This window comes from Aspergillus candidus, assembly GCF_002847045.1.
Source record: "Aspergillus candidus strain CBS 102.13 unplaced genomic scaffold BDW47scaffold_20, whole genome shotgun sequence".
NCBI lineage: Eukaryota > Fungi > Ascomycota > Eurotiomycetes > Eurotiales > Aspergillaceae > Aspergillus > Aspergillus candidus.
Window position 1 is genome coordinate 147,155 of NW_020194025.1, and position 22,819 is coordinate 169,973.

The 22,819-nt window shown below is 52.3% G+C and overlaps 6 protein-coding genes across 6 annotated transcripts; 2 read left to right on the forward strand and 4 right to left on the reverse strand.

Annotated features, from left to right (window-relative positions):
• The first annotated feature begins 242 nt into the window (after positions 1–242).
• On the forward strand, positions 243–482 carry BDW47DRAFT_105191 (uncharacterized protein). Its single transcript, XM_024812499.1, has one exon. The coding sequence runs from the start codon at positions 283–285 to the stop codon at positions 448–450; it is 168 nt and encodes a 55-aa protein (XP_024672329.1). The 5' UTR covers positions 243–282; the 3' UTR covers positions 451–482.
• A 12-nt stretch (positions 483–494) lies between these two features.
• On the reverse strand, positions 495–1,969 carry BDW47DRAFT_105193 (endo alpha-1,4 polygalactosaminidase). Its single transcript, XM_024812500.1, has one exon. It carries the CDS (start codon positions 1,508–1,510, stop codon positions 554–556), a length of 957 nt encoding a protein of 318 aa, XP_024672330.1. The 5' UTR covers positions 1,511–1,969; the 3' UTR covers positions 495–553.
• Positions 1,970–3,367: 1,398 nt separating this feature from the next.
• agd3 (putative extracellular serine-rich protein) lies at positions 3,368–5,479 on the reverse strand (the record flags this gene model as incomplete). Its single annotated transcript, XM_024815064.1, has 2 exons — positions 3,368–3,634; positions 3,689–5,479. The coding sequence occupies 2 exons, from the start codon at positions 5,477–5,479 to the stop codon at positions 3,368–3,370; spliced, it is 2,058 nt and encodes a 685-aa protein (XP_024672331.1).
• A 2,554-nt stretch (positions 5,480–8,033) lies between these two features.
• Positions 8,034–17,232, forward strand: gtb3 (glycosyltransferase family 4 protein). Its single transcript, XM_024818651.1, has 3 exons — positions 8,034–8,225; positions 8,278–8,367; positions 8,434–17,232. The coding sequence occupies exons 1-3, from the start codon at positions 8,160–8,162 to the stop codon at positions 16,903–16,905; spliced, it is 8,628 nt and encodes a 2,875-aa protein (XP_024672332.1). The 5' UTR covers positions 8,034–8,159; the 3' UTR covers positions 16,906–17,232.
• Positions 17,233–17,327: 95 nt separating this feature from the next.
• dapB (dipeptidyl aminopeptidase dapB) lies at positions 17,328–20,643 on the reverse strand. Its single transcript, XM_024818652.1, has 3 exons — positions 18,044–20,643; positions 17,709–17,978; positions 17,328–17,618 (listed from the first exon to the last, which is right to left on the reverse strand). Exons 1-3 carry the CDS (start codon positions 20,403–20,405, stop codon positions 17,503–17,505), a joined length of 2,748 nt encoding a protein of 915 aa, XP_024672333.1. The 5' UTR covers positions 20,406–20,643; the 3' UTR covers positions 17,328–17,502.
• A 401-nt stretch (positions 20,644–21,044) lies between these two features.
• On the reverse strand, positions 21,045–21,699 carry BDW47DRAFT_105198 (uncharacterized protein). The gene has a single exon (XM_024812501.1). The coding sequence runs from the start codon at positions 21,620–21,622 to the stop codon at positions 21,104–21,106; it is 519 nt and encodes a 172-aa protein (XP_024672334.1). The 5' UTR covers positions 21,623–21,699; the 3' UTR covers positions 21,045–21,103.
• Between the last annotated feature and the right edge of the window lie 1,120 nt (positions 21,700–22,819).

Consider the following 22,819-nt stretch of genomic DNA (forward strand, 5'->3'; position numbering starts at 1 on the left):
GCATAAATTTTGAGTATCTATACTGCGGTAATCGATACGGATACTCGATACTACCTCAAATGGGGCAGACCCATATCCCGAACCTTAGTCGGTCGGATAGCATCTATATCCATCCCCACTATTATAGATCTGGCCCGAACGGGCCCCACTGTGCTTACTTGCAGTGATTTCACTGTTTCAGTCATGTATACTACCTGAAGGTGTCTACCAGCGCTCAGGCTGTCTGCCGCCGACTCGGCTTGGAGGTCTGCTTTTGGGTCGTTAGGGCGGACGGACTCGCCGATGTCCGTGTCGTGTCGGCGGTCGGTGGGGGAGACCGGGGGTGAGCTGGATGCTTTGTTTCGTGTTGGTGTTGGTCTTTGTTGTTTGGGTTGTTCCGTGATTGGACTTGGTGGAGTTACAACGGTGGCTTTATCCTTGATTTCTCGATGCTATGATTACAGGATGTGAGCAGGCAAGATACAGACGGGGTTGAATGAAACTAAATGGAATTAGTACACTCGAGAATTGAAACAGTATACAAAAAACTATCCAAGCAGATAGACGAAACTACCTAGCAATGCTGAATCCAATCGTCCAGATTCATGTTCTTAATGACAGTGGAGAAATTCCCCGACTCCTGGAAATCACACGCCTTGTCCACCTTGGTCTGCGACACCCGGAAATTATTGTTCGTTGTATCGCCCTTGGGATACTCGATGTGAAAGACGGGCTTGTCCTTCTCGACGAACGCCGCGTACGTATCACACTCCTCATACTGCGCACACTGCTCGTTAACACTCCACTGCATATTATCAATCACAGCCGGAATGATAGCGGCCGCATTCTTCAACCCCACCGACATATTGCGCGCGTGTGCCTCGTCCGCCAACCAATTGACAAAGTCCGCCGCCTGCGCTTTCGTCAACCCCACACCATTTTTATTATCGTACCCGTCGACATTGTCCGGGTCGACCCCGTCGCAGCCCTTCTCGGCAGCCATATCCAGTCGCTTGGACATGACGTCCCGCACGCTCTTCCCGCTCACGTTCACCCACTTCTCGTCCGGCCACCCGTCCATCACGGCGCCGAGGTCCTCCGACGCAAAGTCGCCCTTGTCAGGGCGCCAGTTCTCGTAACTGCCCGCGGAGAAGTAGCAAATGACTTTGCGGCCCTCGTCGTGCAGCCCGTCTATCGTTGACTTGGGGTTCGTGAAGAGGTCGATGTCGTATACGTCTGCGTCGACGGACGTATCTTTGAGTGGGTGTAGAAGCTCGATCTGCCACGTTGTGCCGACGGCGGGTTGCCACTTGGCGGGTGTGGAGTGGCCGGGTGGGAAGTGGTCGTTGTCGTCGGAGGAGTCAGAGTCGGAATCATCGTCGTCACTGTTGAGGCCTATGCCTAGGCCGACACCGAGACCGACGGCGAGGGCGATGATTGCGGCGAGGATGCCGAGCGCGACGAGGAGTTTCTTCTTGGTGGACCAGGCTTTGAAGCCGCCTGAGGGGGCTTTCAGGGGCTCAGCTGTCATTTTCCTCCTCTTTTTGACTTATTGATTCTCTTTCTATTTATCTTCTCGTTGGTGGGTGGAAAACAGGATGAAGATCAGGTGGGGAAATCGGAGAGCGATGGATATGAAGAAATAAAGTTAGGAGTAGCTTCAATGATCAGCGATCAGATAGAATGTTTGGCCGCCGATCTAGGCCCATGCTCAGGTGACCAGAAGAATAAAGCAGCCTAATGGCTGAGCCTGTGGCAGAGAGGGAGCGATATTATTAGCGCTGGCTTAGTTCTTTGACTACCGCCAGTCACTCTTCCTTCCTTTCTTTCTTTCTTGATTCATTCATCACCCTGGATCATAGACTGTCAACTAGAATAGCCACAGGTGGGAATGAAGGAGAATCAATCCCTTCCACCAATTCAACAGGGGAGAACAAGTGATACAGAGAAAGAAAGAGTTCTCGTCAACTGGAACCCTTCCAATCATACGCTGCTCATTCGTGTCAGTATTGCAAAACGACATCCATGCCTGGGGTGTAAATTACCATACAAGGTCCTTCTTTATAATACATACTGACCCTCCAACTAACACCATAAATTAGTGTGTATCAATAAATAAATCATGACTCGTCGGTTCCCTCTTCCGCCACTAACCACCGTTTTAAGACATTGTCAATAGTCCATTCCTGTCTCTCCACTGCCACGTTGTTTTTTCAACACTGTTTGCTTCAACCCATATTATACTACCTACCTACCTAACTAGGTAGGAGATCGACATCTCCAGAGCCAGTGACGGAAAATACCAACCCAATCAGTGATGAGAGGAAGTAAAAAAAAAAAGGGACAGGGAAAAATATGACCAGTCATTCTCTGCCAACACACTCGTCTCATAGCCTTGCCAGGCCTTAATCACCCTACCCACACCGTCAACATGGCGAGTGGATGAGAATGATGCGAAGTGGCTGCTTGATTTGAGGGAGAAAAGTCGCTTCGAACTTTTTTTCTATTTTGGATTTATGGACTTGTGTTGTGATGTGATATGTTGTGTATAGAGTATGTATTAAATACTATTTATTGGTGACGGGTCGTCCTCGGCTGATTGCCGGTGGCTGATGGTACTGTAATATAAACCTGTATACAACTACTCTATTTGACTTTCTTTATTGTACGGATATAGAGATTGAGTTCGAGATCTAGATGGATGCTTACTTGCCTGAATCACTGTTATATCAACTACACATATATGTTCAAAAGAAAAGAATAAAACAAAATAAAAAGGAAAAAAAATAAAACCAGCCCAATACCACAACTGCCCAGCCAGGCCCCCTCTCACCGAATACGAACGATGAAACATGCTTGCTTGGATAATCCAATAATGTGGGCCATGGATGTTGCGAAGTAGGTACCAAGTACGCCCATGCATTCGGCCTTTCTGCTGCCTCCGACCACAGACCACAACCACGGCCTAGGCAGGAGGACCAGTGGGTAGGCACAGCGCCTATGGAGCGGTCATCCGGATACTACTGATTTGTGCCTGAGATATTGGCGGTATTACAAAGTGTAGACCAGGCTACCTCAGCCGATGCACTAGGATAGAAACCCCGAATCGGCATTTGTTCGGGTTTGGGCTGGTACAGCTGATATCCCATGCTATTACGATAACTACTTCTTGCGGTGGTGCAAGGTGTTGGGGTTCTGGTTGTGCTTGGGCTGGTTTGGTGGAATTGGTCTGGGCTACTCTTTTACTATCCTCCTTTTGTTCAGGATAGAAGATCTGTAATGCAAAGAGTAACACGCATTGATTAATTACTATCGTCTAGATAGCTAGTCATCACCATAAGTCGGTGACCATCGAAGTAGATCCCCCGCCATGAGCTGTGCTATCCTACTACAGGTCAATCGGAGTCGACAGCGTAAACGTCACAGGCGACCCCGACAGTTGCACCCACACCGTCAGCGGGTCGCTGCCCAGCTGCTCCGTCTTGAACCCCTGCGTGCTGGTCGGCTCCACGGCGAACGTCACCGGGATTGGCCGCTTGCAGGTGTTATCCTTGGCCGACACCGTTACGCCGGTGATCTGGCCGCCGGAGACTGCGTAGCGCAGAGAGTACTGGCAGGCGTCGCGAGTGTAGCGAGCGAGGAACGAATCGGACATCTATTGTGTTTGTTAGCGGGGTACTATAGTGTGGTGGTGTTGGGGGGAACTCACGTCCTGGTGCTTCTCGGTCACCAGAGGCCAATCCACCAGACGCACAAACTCCTGCACCTGCACCTCAACCCACGCCTGGAAGATGGACCACTGGTCTGTCTCACCGTTGACCGTGACGGGGTCGACGTCTGCGTTGCGCAGGTTGGCCTGGTGGAACATGTACCCGCCGTGGTGCAGCGAGAACAGGTGGCGCATCGTCTCCGCCTTCTCGATCTCCAGGAGGTCGTTGAAGTCGCCGCTGCCGGCCGACGTATCGATCCACTCCTGCACCGTGCAGTCAGGGGTGTCGCAGTTGTAGTAAATCCGCGTGGCCCAGCGGGGGTCCACCTGCATACCGTCAAACCCGTCCGTCGACGACTTGGTGAAGTACGGCCACATGCCGTTCTGCTGGTTGACCAGCGGCGGGCGCGTATTGTCCCCCACGCAGTTGCGGATACCGTTGTCGTACCAAGCCCGCAGCGCATCGCCGTTGTGCAGACCCGTGATGGCCGGGGGAATGATTCCGTTCGACGTGAAGTACTTGGCGTCGGTGAGGCCGACCTGTCTCAGCCAGGCCTGGTTGAAAGAGATCTCCTTGTTCACGTCCGCGTAAGTGGCATTGTTCTGCTCCTCGTGGCTGAACGTGTGGGAGATATGGCCGAATAGGTCTCGGTTCTCCTCGGCGGTCCACCAGAGCAGAAGCGGATCCAACTTGGTGCATTCCGTCGACCAGGTGTAGTTCTTCGGGACCGGGGGCCACAGGTCGGTACCGGTGCCCAGTGGCTTCTGGAACTCCAAGGCGGTATCCGGGGGGGAGTCGTACTCGATGCCGCCTCCGTTGCAGCTGCGCTCCCCGCTCTCCGTGGTGGACGACGCTTCCACATTGCCGTTGCCATTGTGACCGACTTCGGGGAAATAGCTGCTGCCCGGGTTCATCTTATCAACGATAGAGGGGATCCAGCTAGCAATGCCGTCCATATCAGCGGTGTTGACGCGATAGTTGGTGCCACTGGGCTTGTAGATCTCGGTCTCCAGGAACATATCGTCGATCTGTGTGCTCAGCTTGACCCGCCGATAGCCCGGGTAGAGACCCCGAGTGAGCCACGTAATCCATGCGTGCTGCACGTAATTAGAGGTGGCACTCCAAACGGTGTCAAATCCAATGAAAAATGCCATTTGCTGCCGTCCATCAAAGTTATTGATGACGGCCGCAGTCGTGGTGCCAGACGAACCTCCACCAGCGGCAAACTGGGCGATTTCCTTCGTGGTGGTCGTGTTGCTAATCGTCGCCGGATAATGCCAGAGACCCTGCGTACTGACCCCAGCGTCCGTCCGAAGTCCAGACGACGGAAAATCGCTGATGTCGGAGAACGAGAACAACTGCTCCACGCCGTTCTCGCAGCACCCATCACCCGAAGCAGCAGCGCCGAATTTCGGCCCGGGAAAGACATCGTACTGCACCATGCGCACACCATAGGCCATCTGGTAAGCATACAGCTGATTCCACTGGTCGGCCGTCAGGGCACTTTGGAAACCTTGACCAGCCCCATAGTCATAGCTGACTTCACCGGCCACGACAATGCCACCGAAGTTTCCCCCGGCGCTGTCATTCAAGGCCGGCAGATTGACACCAGCCTGGGGGACTACCAGCGATGTGAACGGGATGCCATAGCCATTGAGACCAGATGTGGCTACACCAACTGCAGCAGAGTCTCTCGCAATAACCAGGATGTTGGCTGCCACGGACCCTTGGCCGATAGGCGAAGCAGAGGGGGTCAGACTGGGAATCATGCTCGAAGAGCTGAACGACATAGTGGTCGACGCGCTCACAGAGGAGCTTGGAGTTTGGGAAACGAAAGTGGTGAAAGAAGTAGTGGAAGAACTGCTGGTTGTCGAAGAGGGGGTGGACGTTGAAGTCACACTATGAGAAGCTGTGTCTGTGGTTCCCGCCGTTGCAGTAGTCCGAGGAGGAGGCACGGGACGGATCACAGTTGGAGATCCATCAGGAAATATTCCGGGGGGAGTGTTGCATGTTATAAGGCCAAAGTAACAACCGACCTGGATGATCCAGACGGGAATCATTGCAATACGGCCCAAGGGGAAGGCGGACCTGACAGAAGAAAAAAGTGACTGGTTACGGAATGCAGGAACTCCAACGAATAGGAACGACTGATGGTGGGGCTAGAGCTCAGGCTGTGGACATGCAGGCACAGACGCAGACAGTCGGAGATGGACAGCCCATCCAGCGGGCGAGCACGATCACGTTTATGTAGGGTATTAAAATCGAGTCGGGGATCCTAGATCCAATTGTCTGTCTCCCGTTGGTTGAATATACACTAGCTAATAACCAAATAGTAGAAGTGAGACCTCGACGAGACTTATTTCATCGTGTTCGATCAGAGGAGGCGCTTTCCTACCACCGCTACGGAGTTTTGCGGGCATAACTGGAGGCGTGAAGGGCGGGTCTTTTGGTAGGCCCAACCCTCGGCCACTGGACAGGCAAGACATTGATCCATCGCCCGACCCCAACCTCGTCAGGTGGGGGGAAACATTGTGCCGGAGGATTGTGTCCATGTCTATTTAGATAGCCGAAATCAGATGGCAGGGGTTGTGATCCATGTTGACGGGTTGCGCGAGTGGAATTTGATGAAGATGAGTTGGTCCCAATAGACAAGTCCAATGTCTTGCCATACGGGAATGGAACCCGCATTAGTCAATTCAAAGAAGGCAAAATAGACGAGCTTGACTTAGTAGGGAACAAAAGAATTTGATGCGGTGGGACAGACGCCACCCAGTGGTGTTTTGGTATTTAAGTCAACAGGAAGGGAGGACCAGGGTCGGCGGAATCTAATGTCTGGGTTGAGAATTTGGGATGAGACTAGGAGTATCGGTATAGAATGAGACTAAATCGAGAGTTGAACAGGGGGGGCGGACGACAAGAAGAGAAGAATAGTAAATGCACAAGACAGAGAGAGAGAAGTCAAGAGATGACGGGATGAGATGAGGTGATATTCTCGTATCACAGGGTGTAACGTTTCCCAGTGTGTATTTTACATGTCAAATTGCAAAAGTTGATTTTCGGAACTATACGATACCGTATAACCATCCAACCGTATAACCAACCATCCACATGTATACCAATATTACATCTGCAGGTTTCAGATGCTTTGGACTTCGCTTGTTCGCTTCTCGCTCTCTCTCTCTGCATGTACCTTTTCTTCCTCGGGGACTCGCCATGGATCCCCCCGGTCACCTCGAAAGTCAAGAGTCTGACGGGCGTTATAATATTCTACCACCAATCAGAGCCCAGGGATGCCACCACAATCAAATTCTTTGCCTATTTTTGCACATCTTATTGACCTCTCTCGTTCGGGGGCATTCCTAGCATTAAAGTCTTTCTGGTGGATCATGAGATAATCTGACGATCTTGCCTGTATTTGTCCCATGACATCGGGAACATGACATGACCTCAAATGCTGAATCCCCTTCCGAGTGTACCCTGAAACAGGGTAGAGAGGGTCGGCTTCTACTCGAGTGATGCCGGTGCTACAACCATCTACCGGTAGTAGTGCAGGATGGTGTTTCTTCCAACATCCATCTCACCCGGTAGAGCAAGCGGACAGGGTTGATGGTTGACCAGCATCTCGATGGCAGCCACGCTACCAGGCGTGCTGTCGCCACCTTCATGGCTCGAGATGGTTGGACCCTTACTCCCTGCGGTGAACGATCAATCTGATTTGGGGTGACTTCCTGTGGTAGTATCAATCCCAGATTTTCTAGCGCCGGGCTGATTTGAGCGGTTTCTCTTAGCTATTTTTGTCCCAACTCTCGACGCCCGAGATGTCCTGGTCCAGTATAGCCGGCGTCGTCGGCTAACACTGGAGCTGCATCAGTCCAGAGCGTTCTGAAACATGGTTCCCTTATTTTTCAATTCTTTATTGAATTAGGTTTTTATTTCTTTGTGCTCTCCAGTGTTTCTATATTTGTGAGCGCCGTTTTCCCTTTTGATTTTTGATATTTTTGTTCATTTTTTCGCCTGCTTCTCGCCTCATAATCCTACTGGAATGTAGCATTTGGGCCGAACCTTGCAGATTTCTGAGGCTGAGCGAACCATCGCTTTGGATTATAGAGCCAAAGGCAAATTGTATATCGACAGATGATCGTCCGATGCCCTTGAGACTTAGTTTCCCCCGTCAGCCCTTTACCTCGTACATATTGGACAGTTGTTGTCCCTGTCATCTACCGTGTTTCTTTCCTACATTACTGCCCCCCCCCCAGGTTGGATTGGCCTGTCAGGTCAGATTGTGCATCGCGACCTGATCTGGCAGAAACCTGCATTGATGACTATGGTCTCATGATACCGACCTTGTTGTTCCTGCGCTATATGCCGTCCGGGCATCCTATAGCCCTATAATCTTTTCGCTCCACTCTTTTTATACCCGTCTCATCTTTCCTCTATTTCCGTCTTTATTTTTAATCATCACCTGCTGCAATGGTGGAAATCCTCCCAGTCTCGCCCGTTGGGTGGGATGGCATGACCAAACACTGGTGGCAATTTGTATGGGACTTCTTGAATACTCTTCCAGCGGGTGACTGACTGACATTTTCAGGTTCTTATCGGGATCCTCCTAGCAAGCATCGGGCTTGGTGGGACCTACATTTTATTCTCCGCGGGACGTCGGCTGTGGAGATATTATAAGGTATGAACACCATTCGGCCTTAAATCCTCTGGCATTTCTAATCAGCGACTTGCGCCGTATTCTTAGTCAAAACCGCGGTTAGAGACCATACCTGCAAGTGTGTCCCGACGACTGGAACAGCTCTCCAATCGAGAGCTTGATTTAACAAATGCTGTCATCACCAAGCGGAAGCCAGCCTCGTTTGGTGTATACCTTGGAACTTTCAGTTCGCCCCCGAGCGAGGACGAATCCCGGATTCTGGGCCAATGGGATATATTAGTCCTCGACCCGTCCCAGCCTGGTGTCGCCAACGCCCTTTTGCATAGTCGAAGACGGAAAGTTCTCGGGAGGGTCGACCTCGACCTCGTACTTGCAAACAACGACTCACCTCTGTCAGCGCTGGGCAAGATCGAGAGTTCGATCGCTGCGTCTTTTGACGGTGCAGGGTTCAATGGCATTATTCTGGCAAATTGGGAGGACAAGCTCAGTCCCCGTATCTGGATCCGACTTTGTGAGATTATTCACAGTCTGGGCTTGGAAGTGTATCTGGAGACTGGACCTCCTCACTTCCTAAAGGACCGCAAGTCCCTGCAGTCAACCGCGATTGCCGGGCTGGTCATCCGAAATGCCAGCATCATGCCCCAGGGTCAAAAGCGGGACTATTTCCAAATGGCCGACATGCAGTCCACCATCAAAGCGTTTGTCTCTGAGTCGTGCATGCGAGATTTCGCAGTAATGACATGGGAGACCGTGGACGACAATGCAACTCTTTCTAATGCGGTTGTTCAGCGATCACTTCAATGGTGCAACTTTTACAGCGCGATTCCCTGGATTGGTCGCGCGTCCGCCCTGCATAACGCCTCTCTCAATGTGAAGGTTCACGAACCTCTCTCGGCCTTTGGGTGGTTAAAGGATGCCGAGATCATGAAAGCGCATGATAAGTGGCGTTCCAACTTGCAAGTTTCCAGCAATGCGGTCGAGACAGATGCCTGGGATACGATGCTTCAGTCTTTTCCCTCCCTAGAAGATTTTTTGTCCTCCTCCGAATCCCACCCGGTGGTTGCCGACAAAATGACCACTAGCGTTCGCGAACCTCCAGACTGGGTGGCGCAGGTGAAATCGCAAGGCAGCCCACTATCAATATCATTGGCCGGTGTGGAATACAAAGCTTTTGGCTGTTTTCCCCTAGGATCCGAGACGTCTGCGTCCGCTTTTGCAGAGATTCTACATTCTCAACAGCGGTTGAAAAGCCTGGGTTTGCTTCACCCGGTTCCATTCTCTAAGGTCCAGAGCATCGGTCAGCTCCTCAGGCACTTCCACGATAACTATGTGATTTCGCACTGGGCAGAATCCGAGCAACTCGCTGCCGCCGTCAAAGAGCTGGCAAACCTGGCAAATAATGATTTACTCCGGATCAATCTTGGTCTCGACTCTGGATTACGCAAAAGCACCGGTGTGCGTTTCTGGGCTGTTTATCAATTGGATGCAGACGGTCTGGAGGTGTTTGTGTCAAAGAATGCTCAAGGCCTTGCTGGAACTGTGTTGCATACTTTCCTATCTGCAAAGGGCTTTCCGCGCCATGTGAGCTTTGAGGCAGAGACCGCTTTCGCGAGGTGGTCCAAAAATGTCGCTGAGGGCACCGATCTGCCCCGGCGAGTCATTCAGGATATTGATTTGTTGAGCCCAGAGGAGCGACTACTTCTGCTGCAACATTTGTCACTGACAGACGCAACGAGCGAAATGTCCGAGACCATCACTTCATACATTCGACAACAGCTTATCGATATGCCATCACTAGGCCACCTGAAGGAGCTCAACACCGTTTCTTACCTGGATGGATCGATCACTTCCAGCGATGTGGTTAAGACGCGCGTCGACTGGTATCGCCAACAGGGATGCCCACATCCTGCTATTTCAACATGTCTTGCTTTATTCCAAGAGACCGATATTATCTTGACACAGATCTTGAAGGAACGCCGTGAAACCGAGCTTGCTTCCATATCTCAAGCCCTCGGAAATCTACTTCAGGCGGGCCAGGTTGATGCCTATATAGATATGATGGTCCTTTCACTATTCTGTGCGGCCAGGAAAGGTGCGTTAGATGAAATCTACACCGAGGTGACTGACCGAAATCCACTGTTCAACAACCAATCCGACCAGGCGGCCGCCTTTGCCGAGTCCTTTGCTCTGGGATCCCGCTGTGAAGCCTATTTCGACATCTCGCCTAGTGCGTTTGGAAAGCTTTTGTTGGATCGCTTCCGGAGACAGTACTCCGACAAAGAGCTTCCTAATTGGATCAATGGCGCCCCCGAGATGGCAACAGCATACGCCGGCGCGCAAATCGACGTCAACCCAGATGACAAAGTCAAGCCATTGCCTGGATACCAGCGGTTTACCTTTCTCAGTGTCTTTGCCTTTCCTGCTCTGATCGACATAGTTTTGCTCACGATCATTGGGCGTGGACTATACCTTTCAGCCTTCATGACTTATGATGAACAGCAGAGTGCCACTATTGCTCTGATGATTTCTCTCCTGTTATCCGGTGGAATCGGCACATGGATTGCCTGTGGAGGGCCTTACTATCTCATCTCCATGGCTTTCGCAGCGGCTAACATGTTCGTTCTCATCAGGCTGATCGCTGGTATCGCGTTCACCATTGCAGGTGGATTAATAGGGTTTGTTGTCATTGCTGGGGTGAAGGGCCCTCGCGCAGGAATCGTCTTCTACTTATATCTTATCTCGTTGACGATTTATTTCTCTGCTTTCGCATCACTGGCCAGTTTCAGTTATCCGAACAGCTCCTTCCTCTCCGGTCGTAAGGTCATCTTCGCCTGTATCCCGATTCTCTTCGTTTCACCGGTCATTACAACATTTGCCGGGAACGATTCGGCCATTTACATCGCTGTCATGTACATCTTCATCGGAGTTTTGTTATTTGGCCTCCGGGGTGCTGCATCGAAATGGGTTACGTGGTATCAGGATATCAGGCGTACTGATGATGCCGAAATTCGGAAATGGTATATCGCCGCGCATGGGAAGAACGACGAGAAGGTTTTCGGTGGTCTGAGTGACCCTGCTGTTCTCAAGCTATCAAGAGAGGCGCTGCTTCAGGACGTTCTGGCTGAAAAGAACCGGGGTATATTCTCGAAGTCGACCACCGACACACTGGTCCTAGAGCTCGCGAGAGACTGGGAATCCACCAAATTCCTTCTCGACTGGTATTGCAGATATGCCGATGTGCCTCGACCGATTCCGTTTAGTTCTGGATGGAATATCCAAACAAAGGTCGCCCTCGACACTCTTCGAAGCTCCCAGAAAGGTATCCGTCTTCACAATGCATTTATCCACTGGCGCCAGTCGAGCGAAGAAATTGGATGTGGTATTTTGTACTTCATCATCGCTCTCCTCGATAAGTGGGTGGACTTGCTAAGTGGTGGCCACAACCTTGGTCTGGCCCCAGCCCTGAATGATGCTAATCGTATGGCTGTGGGATTTGGTCTGGCATACTACCTGGTCGGTGCTGTTCTCATTGATACCCAGGCCCAAGCGCTACATGATCTTGTCGGTAGCCACACAGCCATGGCTGTGCAGACGTCAAAAGACATACGGATTTCCCAAAAGCGTGATATTAAGTTCAAGAGAAAGGTGTACTGGAAGACCCTTTTCAAGTTTCTAATGTTGCATGTCTGGAGTCTCGCATTTTCAACGGCTCTCATATGGACATTCCAGTCTACGCGTGAAGCCATGATCATATTTTGCGCCTACGTGCTGGCATATACCGGCTTGCTTTGGTACCAGTACACAAAGATCTTTACGGGCCCTCACGCATTGAAACCTCTCATATGTGGGGCGATTGTCGGCCTGTCTGTTGGTATTGCTCTCAAAGTGCGCATGCCAGAAGATTTTCTATACTCGCAGGTCATTGGCCTCGGTGCTGCTACCTGGACAGTTGCCATTCTCTCGCTCTTTACGGCCAAGATGGGCATGCCAAAAAAGGTCGACTCTCCGGTGGAACTGGGGAAGACATTCCACGCCCATACCGCCCCGTGGTCAGACCCTGAATGGTCCCAGCAGGAATTGCAGACTTTCTTCGAGGGGATTTCTCGTGTTCCACAAGACTCCCGGCTCAAGCTCCACCCTAACGCCTATCCTGGGATTGAGATCAGAACTATCTTGACATCCCGTAGGGTGGAGCCAAGAATAGAAGAGGCGTTTCCAAACTCCGACGATCTTGTGAATCTGGCGCTGGATTCGTGGGCAAACGGCCAAATTTCAATGGACCTTGTTCCTGTAGGCTCGCTGGGCCCCAATATCAATGCGCTCAGCTGCAACGATGGAAATCACTTGAGGATTGCCATTTGTGTCGGCCGCGGGTTGGACGAGCGCATCGATGTCAGCGCGAATTGTCAAGTCGTCGCTGAGACTCTCCTACATGCGGTTGCCGAAACACACTTGAAGATGCCACATGAGTACGCTATCCTTGCTGAATCGCTTGTCACGGCAGGTATCACCAAGACCACTGCTCGACAACTCCGCGATGAAACCAACACTCTGGCTGTCATCCGCTGGGCCAAGAAGGAGCTTCTGCGGAATCTCTGCCTTGGGTTCGAGTGCGACTCTCATTGGGAGAAACTTCCGAAACATATCCGGGAGTCGTTGCTGGACCGCTGCATTGGCAAACCCTGCCAGCTATCCGACGATGGCGCAAAATGGCTTCAGGCAAGACTCTGCCGCTTCGACACTAAAGAACTCGCTGTTCACGTTGCGAGAAGCAACCTTGGAGCCGCCACTGCGGTCAGTGTTCTTGATTATGCGCATTACGGAACCGGCGAATCTACTGTGACCAAGGATATCAACACCGCAACGTACATCCCGTATATCTCGAGACTGCCTCCTCTAGCCGTCTCCGTTGTCCAGCGGTCACTCAGCTCCTTGTGGCACAAGATTGGTGCGGTCGTTAAGTTCACTGTCGTGGCTCTAATCGCGGAGCCTGAATTCCAAAGGGAGCTGAACCACGTCATGAGTCGCCGTTCTGCCTTCGTTCGAGTGCCGCTAGTATATTTTTTGAACTTGGTTTGGACCTACGCCAAAATCATGCAAGACATCGGCCTATCGTTCTTTCTTTTCTACGGCCGACGCAATGTCAAGCAGCTCTGGAACGAGACGAAGGGCATGACTATCGCGATCAAGAAGAACCGATACCGAGTTCAAGGCTTGGACGGGACTTTCACGGCATTCAGACACAATGAACCGGACGGTGGCTTTAAAGTCTACTACTACCTAGGGGAGCACAAAACGGAGCCTGAGGGAACCAAGCATCTCAACCATGTGAGCACCTACTCCAAAGACATTTTGTTACTCGTTCGACAGGAGTTCAAAGACGGGAAGCTCTCCAATGAGTTCCACTACGACTATCGCGTACCAGCGAAGAAAGTCTTGTCCTTGTCCAAGATCTCAGAGTCCAAGATCCCAATGGGTCGGCGTTGTGTGCGAGGGCAGGATAAGCTTCAGAGCATTCAGTACAACCGCAAGGGACTCATCGAGGCTGGATCTTACATGAAAGATGGCAATCTCATCCGCTTCAAGTACCATTACCGGAAGAACCCTCGGTTTGGCGACGAGCTACTCCGAGCCGAGTTTGCCCTCTCGCACATCACATGTACTGTGTCTTGGTGTGCACCTCCCATCCGGCATCCTGAGAAGGTTGAACGGTGGATTCCTCATTCCAAGGTTACGGAAGCAACATTCGTTCAGGGCGCCGATGTCTATGAGTCTCGCTGGCTTTACGATCACAAGTTCCACCCGATGATTTTCACGACGCTCAATGGACAGAAGATCCAGACGCCACCAATGATTGAACATGACTTCCTGGCCGTCCTCGCGAAGCCACGATACACAAGCTTTGTCCACGACAACCCACTCATATACTGCGAGAGCCTTAGTTCAAACATCATGACGCGATTTTTCGGGTTGACCACTAAGCGTTTTCCAGTATCGACCTCTCGCGCTCGTTCGCAGATTTGGAAGGCCTGGAAAGACCGCGTTGACTTCGACGGTATCATTGTTCGCTGGATGGACGACCGACTCCTGCGACGCGACAAGGCCCTTGCGCCGTATTGGCGCAGCCGCGATCGCGGCGATCTGGCGTCGGCGAAGAAATACCTGGAGCTTCGCGCAGACAGTGTCACCGCTAGTGCAGACCTCGACGACAATATCTCCAGCTGGACTCCGCTTGCTGTGAAGATCAGCGACCTTTTCAACTTCGGGCCCGGAGGCGATGCTGTGGTCAACACCAGGTCAAAGGATTTTGGATCCGACACCGAGAAATCCTTGCATGTCATGGCCGCCGACACTGGTACTTGGCCGAATGAAGGTGGTGGTGTCTCGGCCTGTCGACGCGACATGATCAATTCGCTGCGATCCATCAAATGGCACATGATCTGCGAGTCTGCAAACGACTTTGGGGTCCCCAAGCACCAGACGGAGCAGAACATTCTCTCATTGAAGGTTATTCCGCTCTGGGGCCTTGACTTCCTCACCCCAACGCACGGTCTGTTCAGAAACAAGCTAGATTCCGAGGTAGACAATGTCACTTCGGCCAGCGATCTGGATATCAAGTTGAACTTCATTCCGATATTGACAGCGCTGGTGAAGGGCGCACGCGCCGTACACCTCTCCAAAGCTGATGTTAACCAGGCGACCCGCGCTTTGGTAAACTTGAACACTTACTTCCAGGAATCGCGTCATTGGACCCAGATTTGGGACAGCGAAATTGTCAAGGAGAGCTGGCGTGACCTCTGGCTCACCCAGGAGATGCCTAACAGTATTCCCTCGTCTGAATGGTTCCAGACAGAATTGCCCACGTTGGGGTCCCTCGATACTGCTCTGCAGCTCTGGTACCGGTATCTGTTCATCTTCTCGATCCCGATCCCCGAAAAGATTCCAAGCGTGTTCCAAGCGTCCCATCATAGCGTGAGCGCATCCTATGGGGTAGTTTGCAAGCTGAAGCGGAGTTGCACCCTTCAAATCTGGGACCATGCCATTAGCTGGCGTGAGACCAATCTTTGTCTGTCGTCCGCCCTCTGCAAGCTCTCGCCGTTCGTCCGCAACTGCTTGCTGGGTTTGATGCGCATTACTTCTGTCGTCACGCTCCATCACGCAGATATCATCCTGCCCTGTGCGGACTTCTTCAACCCCGGCTGGGAGGTCGAGATTGGAACCTGTCAAGGGACCATTGAGCACCGCAATATCTTCCGTCGCAAGGTCGACCCCGTCGTCAACGGTATCACTGACATGCAGAAATTTGCTCCGGTGAAGGAGATCAAGTCCCAACGCCCGACTGTCACCATGCTGTCCCACGTTTGGTACGCCAAGGATATCAAAACCGCCCTTCTGGCCGCCGACATCATCATCAACCAGTGGAAGTTCGACGATTACCATCTGGACATATACGGGGCCATCGACAAAGCACCGACATACTCCACCGAATGTCAAGAGATCATTGCATCGAAGGGCCTCCGCGGCAAGGTCACTCTACGCGGAACTGCAGACCCGATGAAGGTCCTCGAAAACACCTGGCTCTTTCTCAACTCGTCGCTCTCCGAAGGACTTCCCCTAGCTCTCGGTGAAGCAGCCTTGACTGGCGCCCCAGTAGTCTGCACCGACGTCGGTGCCTCGCTCCGAGTCCTCAGCGACCCAGACGACTTCTCGCGATTCAGCGCCGTCGTGGCACCAAACGACGCGCAAGCCCTCGCCAAGGCACAAATATCTATGCTCGGCCTCCTTGGCGAATGGGCCAAATACGCCGAAGACGCGGAAGAAGCCCCTGTCCTCACCTCCTCCCCGACCCCCGAAGATGTCGCCCGCATCACCCGCCGCATGTACGAGAAGTCCGACCTCCGCCGCAAACTCGGCATGATGACTCGCAAGATCGTCCAAAAATCCTTCAGCGGCGACCGCTACCTCCGCGAACACGAGCAGATGCTCTGGATCGGCAAGTCCGCAAAATTGATGTCCTCCCGCCCCACCAACGCCTTCAGCGAGCCCACAGACGTCGCAACAGCCCTCCAGCAAGACCCCCTCCCTATCGAAGAAGAAGTCATCACGATTCCAACCAGCGCCGTGCAATCATGGCGCTCCTCCGCCGCCTCGGGCATCACAACCGTCTACAGTTCCCTCTCAAACTACCCTATGTTCAGCAACGGCCCAAACGGCCACCGCTCCTCCTCCGTCCGTTCGGGCCTGAGCAATCTCTCCACAGACACGGACTCTTTCCTGCCCCTTCCTAGCAGCGCCTCCCTACCTGTCTTCGCCCCCCGCGGCGGCCTCTCCCACCACTCCGGCGGCACCAGGTCCCCTCCCTTTGGCCGCCACGGCCGCAACAGCGGCCACCACTCCCGCACTATCTCCCTGTCCACTGCCGGCCGCGAGCAACTGCGTGGTCTCCAGCGGGACGATCTCCACCAGTATCGCAATTCAGATATCAGTGCGATTATGCGTGATGAGTTCCTGCAGTCTAGCATTTACAGAAATCTGGAGGGCGGGTACGGCAGTTCTTGATCTATACCCTTTTCCTTTTGTTTGTTGTTCCTTGGTTGACTGTCTGATATCATTGTACTCTGATGTCATTGTACCGGATCTGAGCTGAACATTTAGTGCGTTGTTAGCGTGTCGTGTTTGTTATGTATTTTCTCTTGCTTTATTTTCCTTTCTTTTCTTCGCGTTTTGATCTCTTGTCGTGTTGGCTTTGAAATTCACGCGGTAGGAAGACTGTATCTACTGGAGTTACAGCCGAATGTGCTCCGTCATTCGACTCATTTAGTATATATAGCATTTAGACACTCGAGACCCTGAGTCTTACATATATAGAATCTTCATTTCAGTTCATTGCGTTGATAAATAGGATAGACCGCATATTCAGTCAAGATAATACTTTTTGAATACGGACTTGAATGTTGTATTGCTTCCTTCTAGATACACCGTCTAACGCCTGCGTAGCCGCTCAAATCAAAAATAGAGCTCAACCACAAAACAAATGAATAAAAAGTATGAACATCTCGTTAAATGGCTGCAAGATCGACATCAATCAATAATATATGCTACATGTTTGCTGTACATGGCTAGAGCTTGGGGTAAATAATAGGAAGAGTCACATCGCTAAGAGAGTTCGGACACGGCCCGCTTTACTTTCTCGGCGGCAGATTCCTCGGGAACGGGGTTCGCGATGCGGTTCCATTCGCCGTTGAATGCGTTGACGAGCCAGTTTGATAACCCTGCGTTGATTTTTGGTCAGTCATGTTAAACTAACAGGGTTTTCTTTGGGGTATGTGGATGTGTGAGATCCAGGTAAGGGGGGTACATACGACCGTAAACCATAGAGTGGGCATTGTGAAACGCAATGCTGTGGTCTGAGTCGGGGAAGAAATGCAAGTCGTAGTTGTCGACGCTCGACAAGTCCAGCTTGTCGACCAGCGTCAGCGTGTTCTGGAGGTGGACGTTGTCGTCGGAGGCGCCGTGCATGACGAGGAAGCGGGTGGATTCCTTCAGGGCGGCCATATCGGCTATAGTGGCGTTTTCGTAGCCGCTTGGGTTGTGCTCGGGGGTGTGCATGTAGCGCTCGGTGTAGATGGAGTCTGTGGCAGGTTTCATCGTTAGTGAGATGATCGTGCTAGAGTGCATGAGGAAGATGGGAGCATACCGTAGAATCGCCAGTCAGTGACCGGGGCAACGGCCATTCCGTACTGAAAGGTTTCGCCGGCATCTTTCTCGAGCGTCTTCAATGTCATGAAGCCGCCGTAGCTCCAACCCCAGATAGCCATCCTGGTTTTGTCGACGTAGGGCTTTTCGCCCCATGCCTTGGCCGTCATGATCTGATCGCGCGCTTCGTAGTGTCCGATGTTGCCGCGAATGGCGCAGCGTGCTTCGCGGCCGATGTAGCCTGTCCCGCGGCCGTCCACGGTCACCACAATGTACCCCAGGCTCGAGGCTATGTAGGACTGGAAATCGACTTTGAATTTGCGGTCCACGGTCTGCGACCCGGGGCCGCCGTAAAGGTGAAAGAGGACAGGGTATTTTGCCGACGGGTCAAACTGCGGAGGAAGGCGCTCGACGACCTGGAGTTTGTATCCATCAACGGTGATTTCCGTGTAGTTCTCCGTGGGCATGGCATGATCGTTCACCATGCGCGCGAGATCGGGGTTCTTCTCAATGGTCTTTAGCGTGGTGGTATCTTCGCCCTCCATGCTAATGATCGACTGCCATGGGATTGACGGGCCCTTGTAGCTCAGAAGCCCGTAGGCTGCCCCGTCGGAGAAGGAAACATCATAGTAGCCTGGGTTGGATGTGTCCGTTAACGGCTTGAGGTTGGACCCGTCTAGCTGCACTCGGTATACGTGGCGCTCGGTTGGGGCCTCCTTGGCGGCAATGAAATAAACGAGGCCCCGACGCAGATCAACCGCCGACGGTGCGTCCACGACCTCCCATTTCCCCGACGTGAGCATCACCGGCTCTTTGCTGTCGAGAGGGGCAAAATAGGCCAGATGGTCATATCCTTCGTGGACCACTGTGTCGACATATCCGTCGTGGGGCCGTCCATTTTTGGGATCGGCGGGAATGAACTTGGTCGTCTGCGAAGGCTCTACCCATCCGCCATCGAGACCGGCAATATCTTCCTCTCTGACCAGTTTCCCTGTCCGCGACTTGGTGTCGATCAAGAAGATCTTCACAATGTCGCTTTCCCGGTTCGTCGCGCGCACTAGGGCGTTGGATGCGGTAGCCCACACAATTTCGATGATAATGCGGTCGTCGTCTGCGAAATCCTCGTTGACCTCGATTGGAAAGACTTCGCTTTTCTGGACATCGTAAAACTGCAGGTTCACGACCGGATTCGGGGCTCCCGCCTTCGGATACTTAATCTGTCTCACCTCGGGGTAATTCTCGAGTCCCGGGAGAGGCTTCTTGCCCGAGGGTCTGGATAGGAAATAATCCACCGGATACTCGGGCACCGCCGACTCGTTCGTCCGGAAGAAAGCGACATAATTCCCGTCGTTCGACCACCAGGTGGCACTATTCCCCGCGAGGACCTCTTCTTCGTAGACCCAGTCCGGGACTCCATAGAAAAGGTTCGCACCGCCGTCTTTCGTAATGGGGATGACCTTCTCCGACGACAGCTTTCGCAAATACATGTTATTGTCACGAGAGAAAACGACCGCATCGGATTTTGGGGACCACTGGGCGAGCTGCACTCTGGCGTCCGGCAGGCTGGGGTCTAGCGGCACGGCCGTCTGCGATTCCACATCGAAGATCCAGTACAGTCCCGTATACGAGTGTCTCCAATTCTTTTCTTTGCTCGACAGAAGGAGAACCTTCTTCAGATCCGGGCTGGGCCATGTGGTGCTCGGATACACTGCAGTGTCGCCGACATGCACGACCGCTTCCTTCATCAACACTCTGGTCTTCTGAATGTGGGCCGGATCTTTCTCGTCCCCAATGTCCACGACGCGCAGGTAATCTCCTCCGCTACTCTCACCCTGTTCCACCAGAAGCCCATCCTCACCCTTCGGGCCTGCAATCCATGAAATGGCATGCGAACGAGGGTACCATCTCCCACCCACGACATCCGACAAAGTCACCGGCTCACCGGAGGCTTGACTCCCCGCAACGGCAACTGTTGTATTGAGCTCCGCCGCCTCCACCCTGGACTGCTTGTCTGGCCGTCCTGTGATCAGAAACCCGACGAGTGCTGCCACCCAGGCTCCCACGCACAGCAAAGCCACGGCCCAGATTATCCGGCGCGCGCGACTACTCGACGCTGTCTTGTTGGGGTGCTGTAGGAACGGCTCGTCGGCATCCGGATCCCCCTCCTCCATATCCCTGTATGTGTGTCCTCCACCATGTCCTTCTTCTCCCTTCTGCGCGAAACCAGGGATCCCATCTCCGCGGAGGAAGTCGGATTCGACGGACAGGCCCGAATCGGAGGAACTCTGGGTCGAGGAAGAGGTGGCCCTCTGACGGGTCATGGGATAGAACTCGGAGAGCTCATCGTCTGCGTATTTCCCCATCGCGATCGGTGGCGCGGGAAGTTCGTGAGGGACGTTTCGAGGGGACAGTCGATCAAGCGCGCGAGAGCCGCAATCGAACCGATCGGGCCAGATCTATCTAGTTGTCGCCGATCTAGGACGGAGTTCTATGTCGCAAAACCACGCTGTTGCGTTACATTCGGAAACTAAGCAATTTCGAGGCAAAGGACCGCCCTAAACCATGATTTGAAGGAGTAAATTTCAGTGAGGGAAGAGAAGAGAAGAAGAAGAGAAAGCAGGGAGAGATGACACTGGCAGGAGAGTCGGAAGGCGGAACTGCAGTCAGTCAGCGTTGGCTGGACTAGGGTCTTGGCACTCGCCGCTATTCATTGATTTGCATCCACTATTGATGTCTACTTCAGGTCATCTACCAGTTACTTTCATGCCGATGACATGCAATCTTTTTTTAATTCCCATGTGGCTTGTTGACATACAAGAAACGAGGCCATAGACCAGGCCAAGAGCAAACACAATGCATACCCAAGAGATAGCCCAATAAACCCATAATACAGATCCATAACGTCCACTGACTCCGTGCGGTCATGATTGACGCGCCCTAAACTCCCCCAGATCCAAAGATAACATCAAAAAAAAATACAAATACATGACTTTTATTCGTACAAATCGGTACCTTCCAAGCACATCTTTCGCTGAAATCGCATCCTGGTTGACTGATTCGTTTAGACGCAGACGGTGCGCGAGCTGAGGGCAGCCGTGTCGACAGACAGTTTGTAGGTGTAACTCCGCATCGACCACCAAGCGTCGGTGTCGAAAGCCGCCTGATCTTTCAATTTCTTGGTGATGGCGCTGAGAATGGCGTGGAGTCGTTTGAACTGGACATAGGCCATCCGGCACAGGAGCGAGGCGCGCTCCTGATCCGTTGCCAGAGGGTACAGGACGTTCAAGATGGGTTGGCGATCCTTGATGTCGAGCATGGCGATGAGGAATTCGTGATACTCTTTGCACCTGTGCAGGATATCTTTGCAGAGAAAGAATAGGGTGTCGCAATTGTGGCGCTTTTTCAGGCAGCTCGTGCAGGTGCTCATCTTCTCAAGCGGTTCGATGGCGCATTCGAGCTGCTGGAGGCCGGCTTCCTTGGTCGGTAGTGAAGCGATGGATTTGGATGCCAGAGCGGCTTCGAGGCTGTCTGCTTCATGGCCTCGGCAGGGGCATCTCAAGGCCGGGTGGATCTCGGCCATGAAGCTGTCTCTCTCCTCGAGGATGGTGTATAGGTTGATTGGGAGGTTGATAGATTGCGACTCGAGCGCAGCTCTACGTCTCACGGGATACTCGTGTCGGATTTTTTGATCATCGTTATACGAGACCGGGATTTTTCTATTTTGAAGGAGTAGGCTCTCTCTGGCCTCCTTGTATGGAGGAGGGACGTCGCCAACGGTGACTATGTCATGAGACCAGGAGTAGAGATCTCTCTCTTTCTTTCTGCGTCGACTTCCCATGATGGTGGAGCGCCTCTTCAGGCCTGAGATGATGGACTTTGCGGTATGCATATCGATTCTTTCTTGAAGGTAAACGAGCGAAGGTGGTTCTTATAAAATGGAACGAATGCTGATGATGGTATAGAGAATCTGTCTGGTTGTTGGTTGATGGTGCTTTTGAGAACAGCGCGGGTTAGATGTCCAAGGACGGAGGGAGGGCTGGGTCTCTGAGGATTTTATAGACTTCATCACATGCCCTTAACCTTAACAGATATGACTCCTGATGATGGGAAAGTGACGGCTATAGTCTGCTGCGACGAGGCATTCCGGGACCGAAGTTTGGCTGAAGTATGTTCATGCCATATGACCCTGTCGAAACATGGGGTTCCGACATCCCGCTCCAGTGAGCCGGTTTTCAAACCCTATTCAGAGCCTTTTGTGCTTAAGTACACACCTTTCGTGACATCTATGATACAGATATAATGTCAGTGTTGCAGCTAACAGCGCTGCTTTATAGGGCATGTGACTTTATAGGGCGTGATGATCTCATTCCGGTCGAATGCTCTAGTCTCAGATACAGTCACAGAGAAGTCAGAGAACCGTCATATATATCCCTTCTGACTCATGATCTTCTCGGTTAAGAACCATGGGGTACTCCAGATGTTCATGATAAGCTCCCATTTCCATCCGGGTGGCACCCTTCGACGAGATTCCGGTAGCTATCAGTCACCACAGCTTTCTCAACTCTGTGTTCTTACCATAGAACGTACTGGAGCCGTCATAGTCTGACTTTCTCTTTGGTCATTTGTCGCTCAGACTGGCTACTAATCTATCTTCCGTGTTATGAGGTGGAACGGGCCACACGCCAGTGAGATATCATGGCATGAACACTGGGTGACATATTTCTAGATCTTTCTAGCCGAGTACCAACTGATGCAATAGCGACTCAAGCCGGGTAGA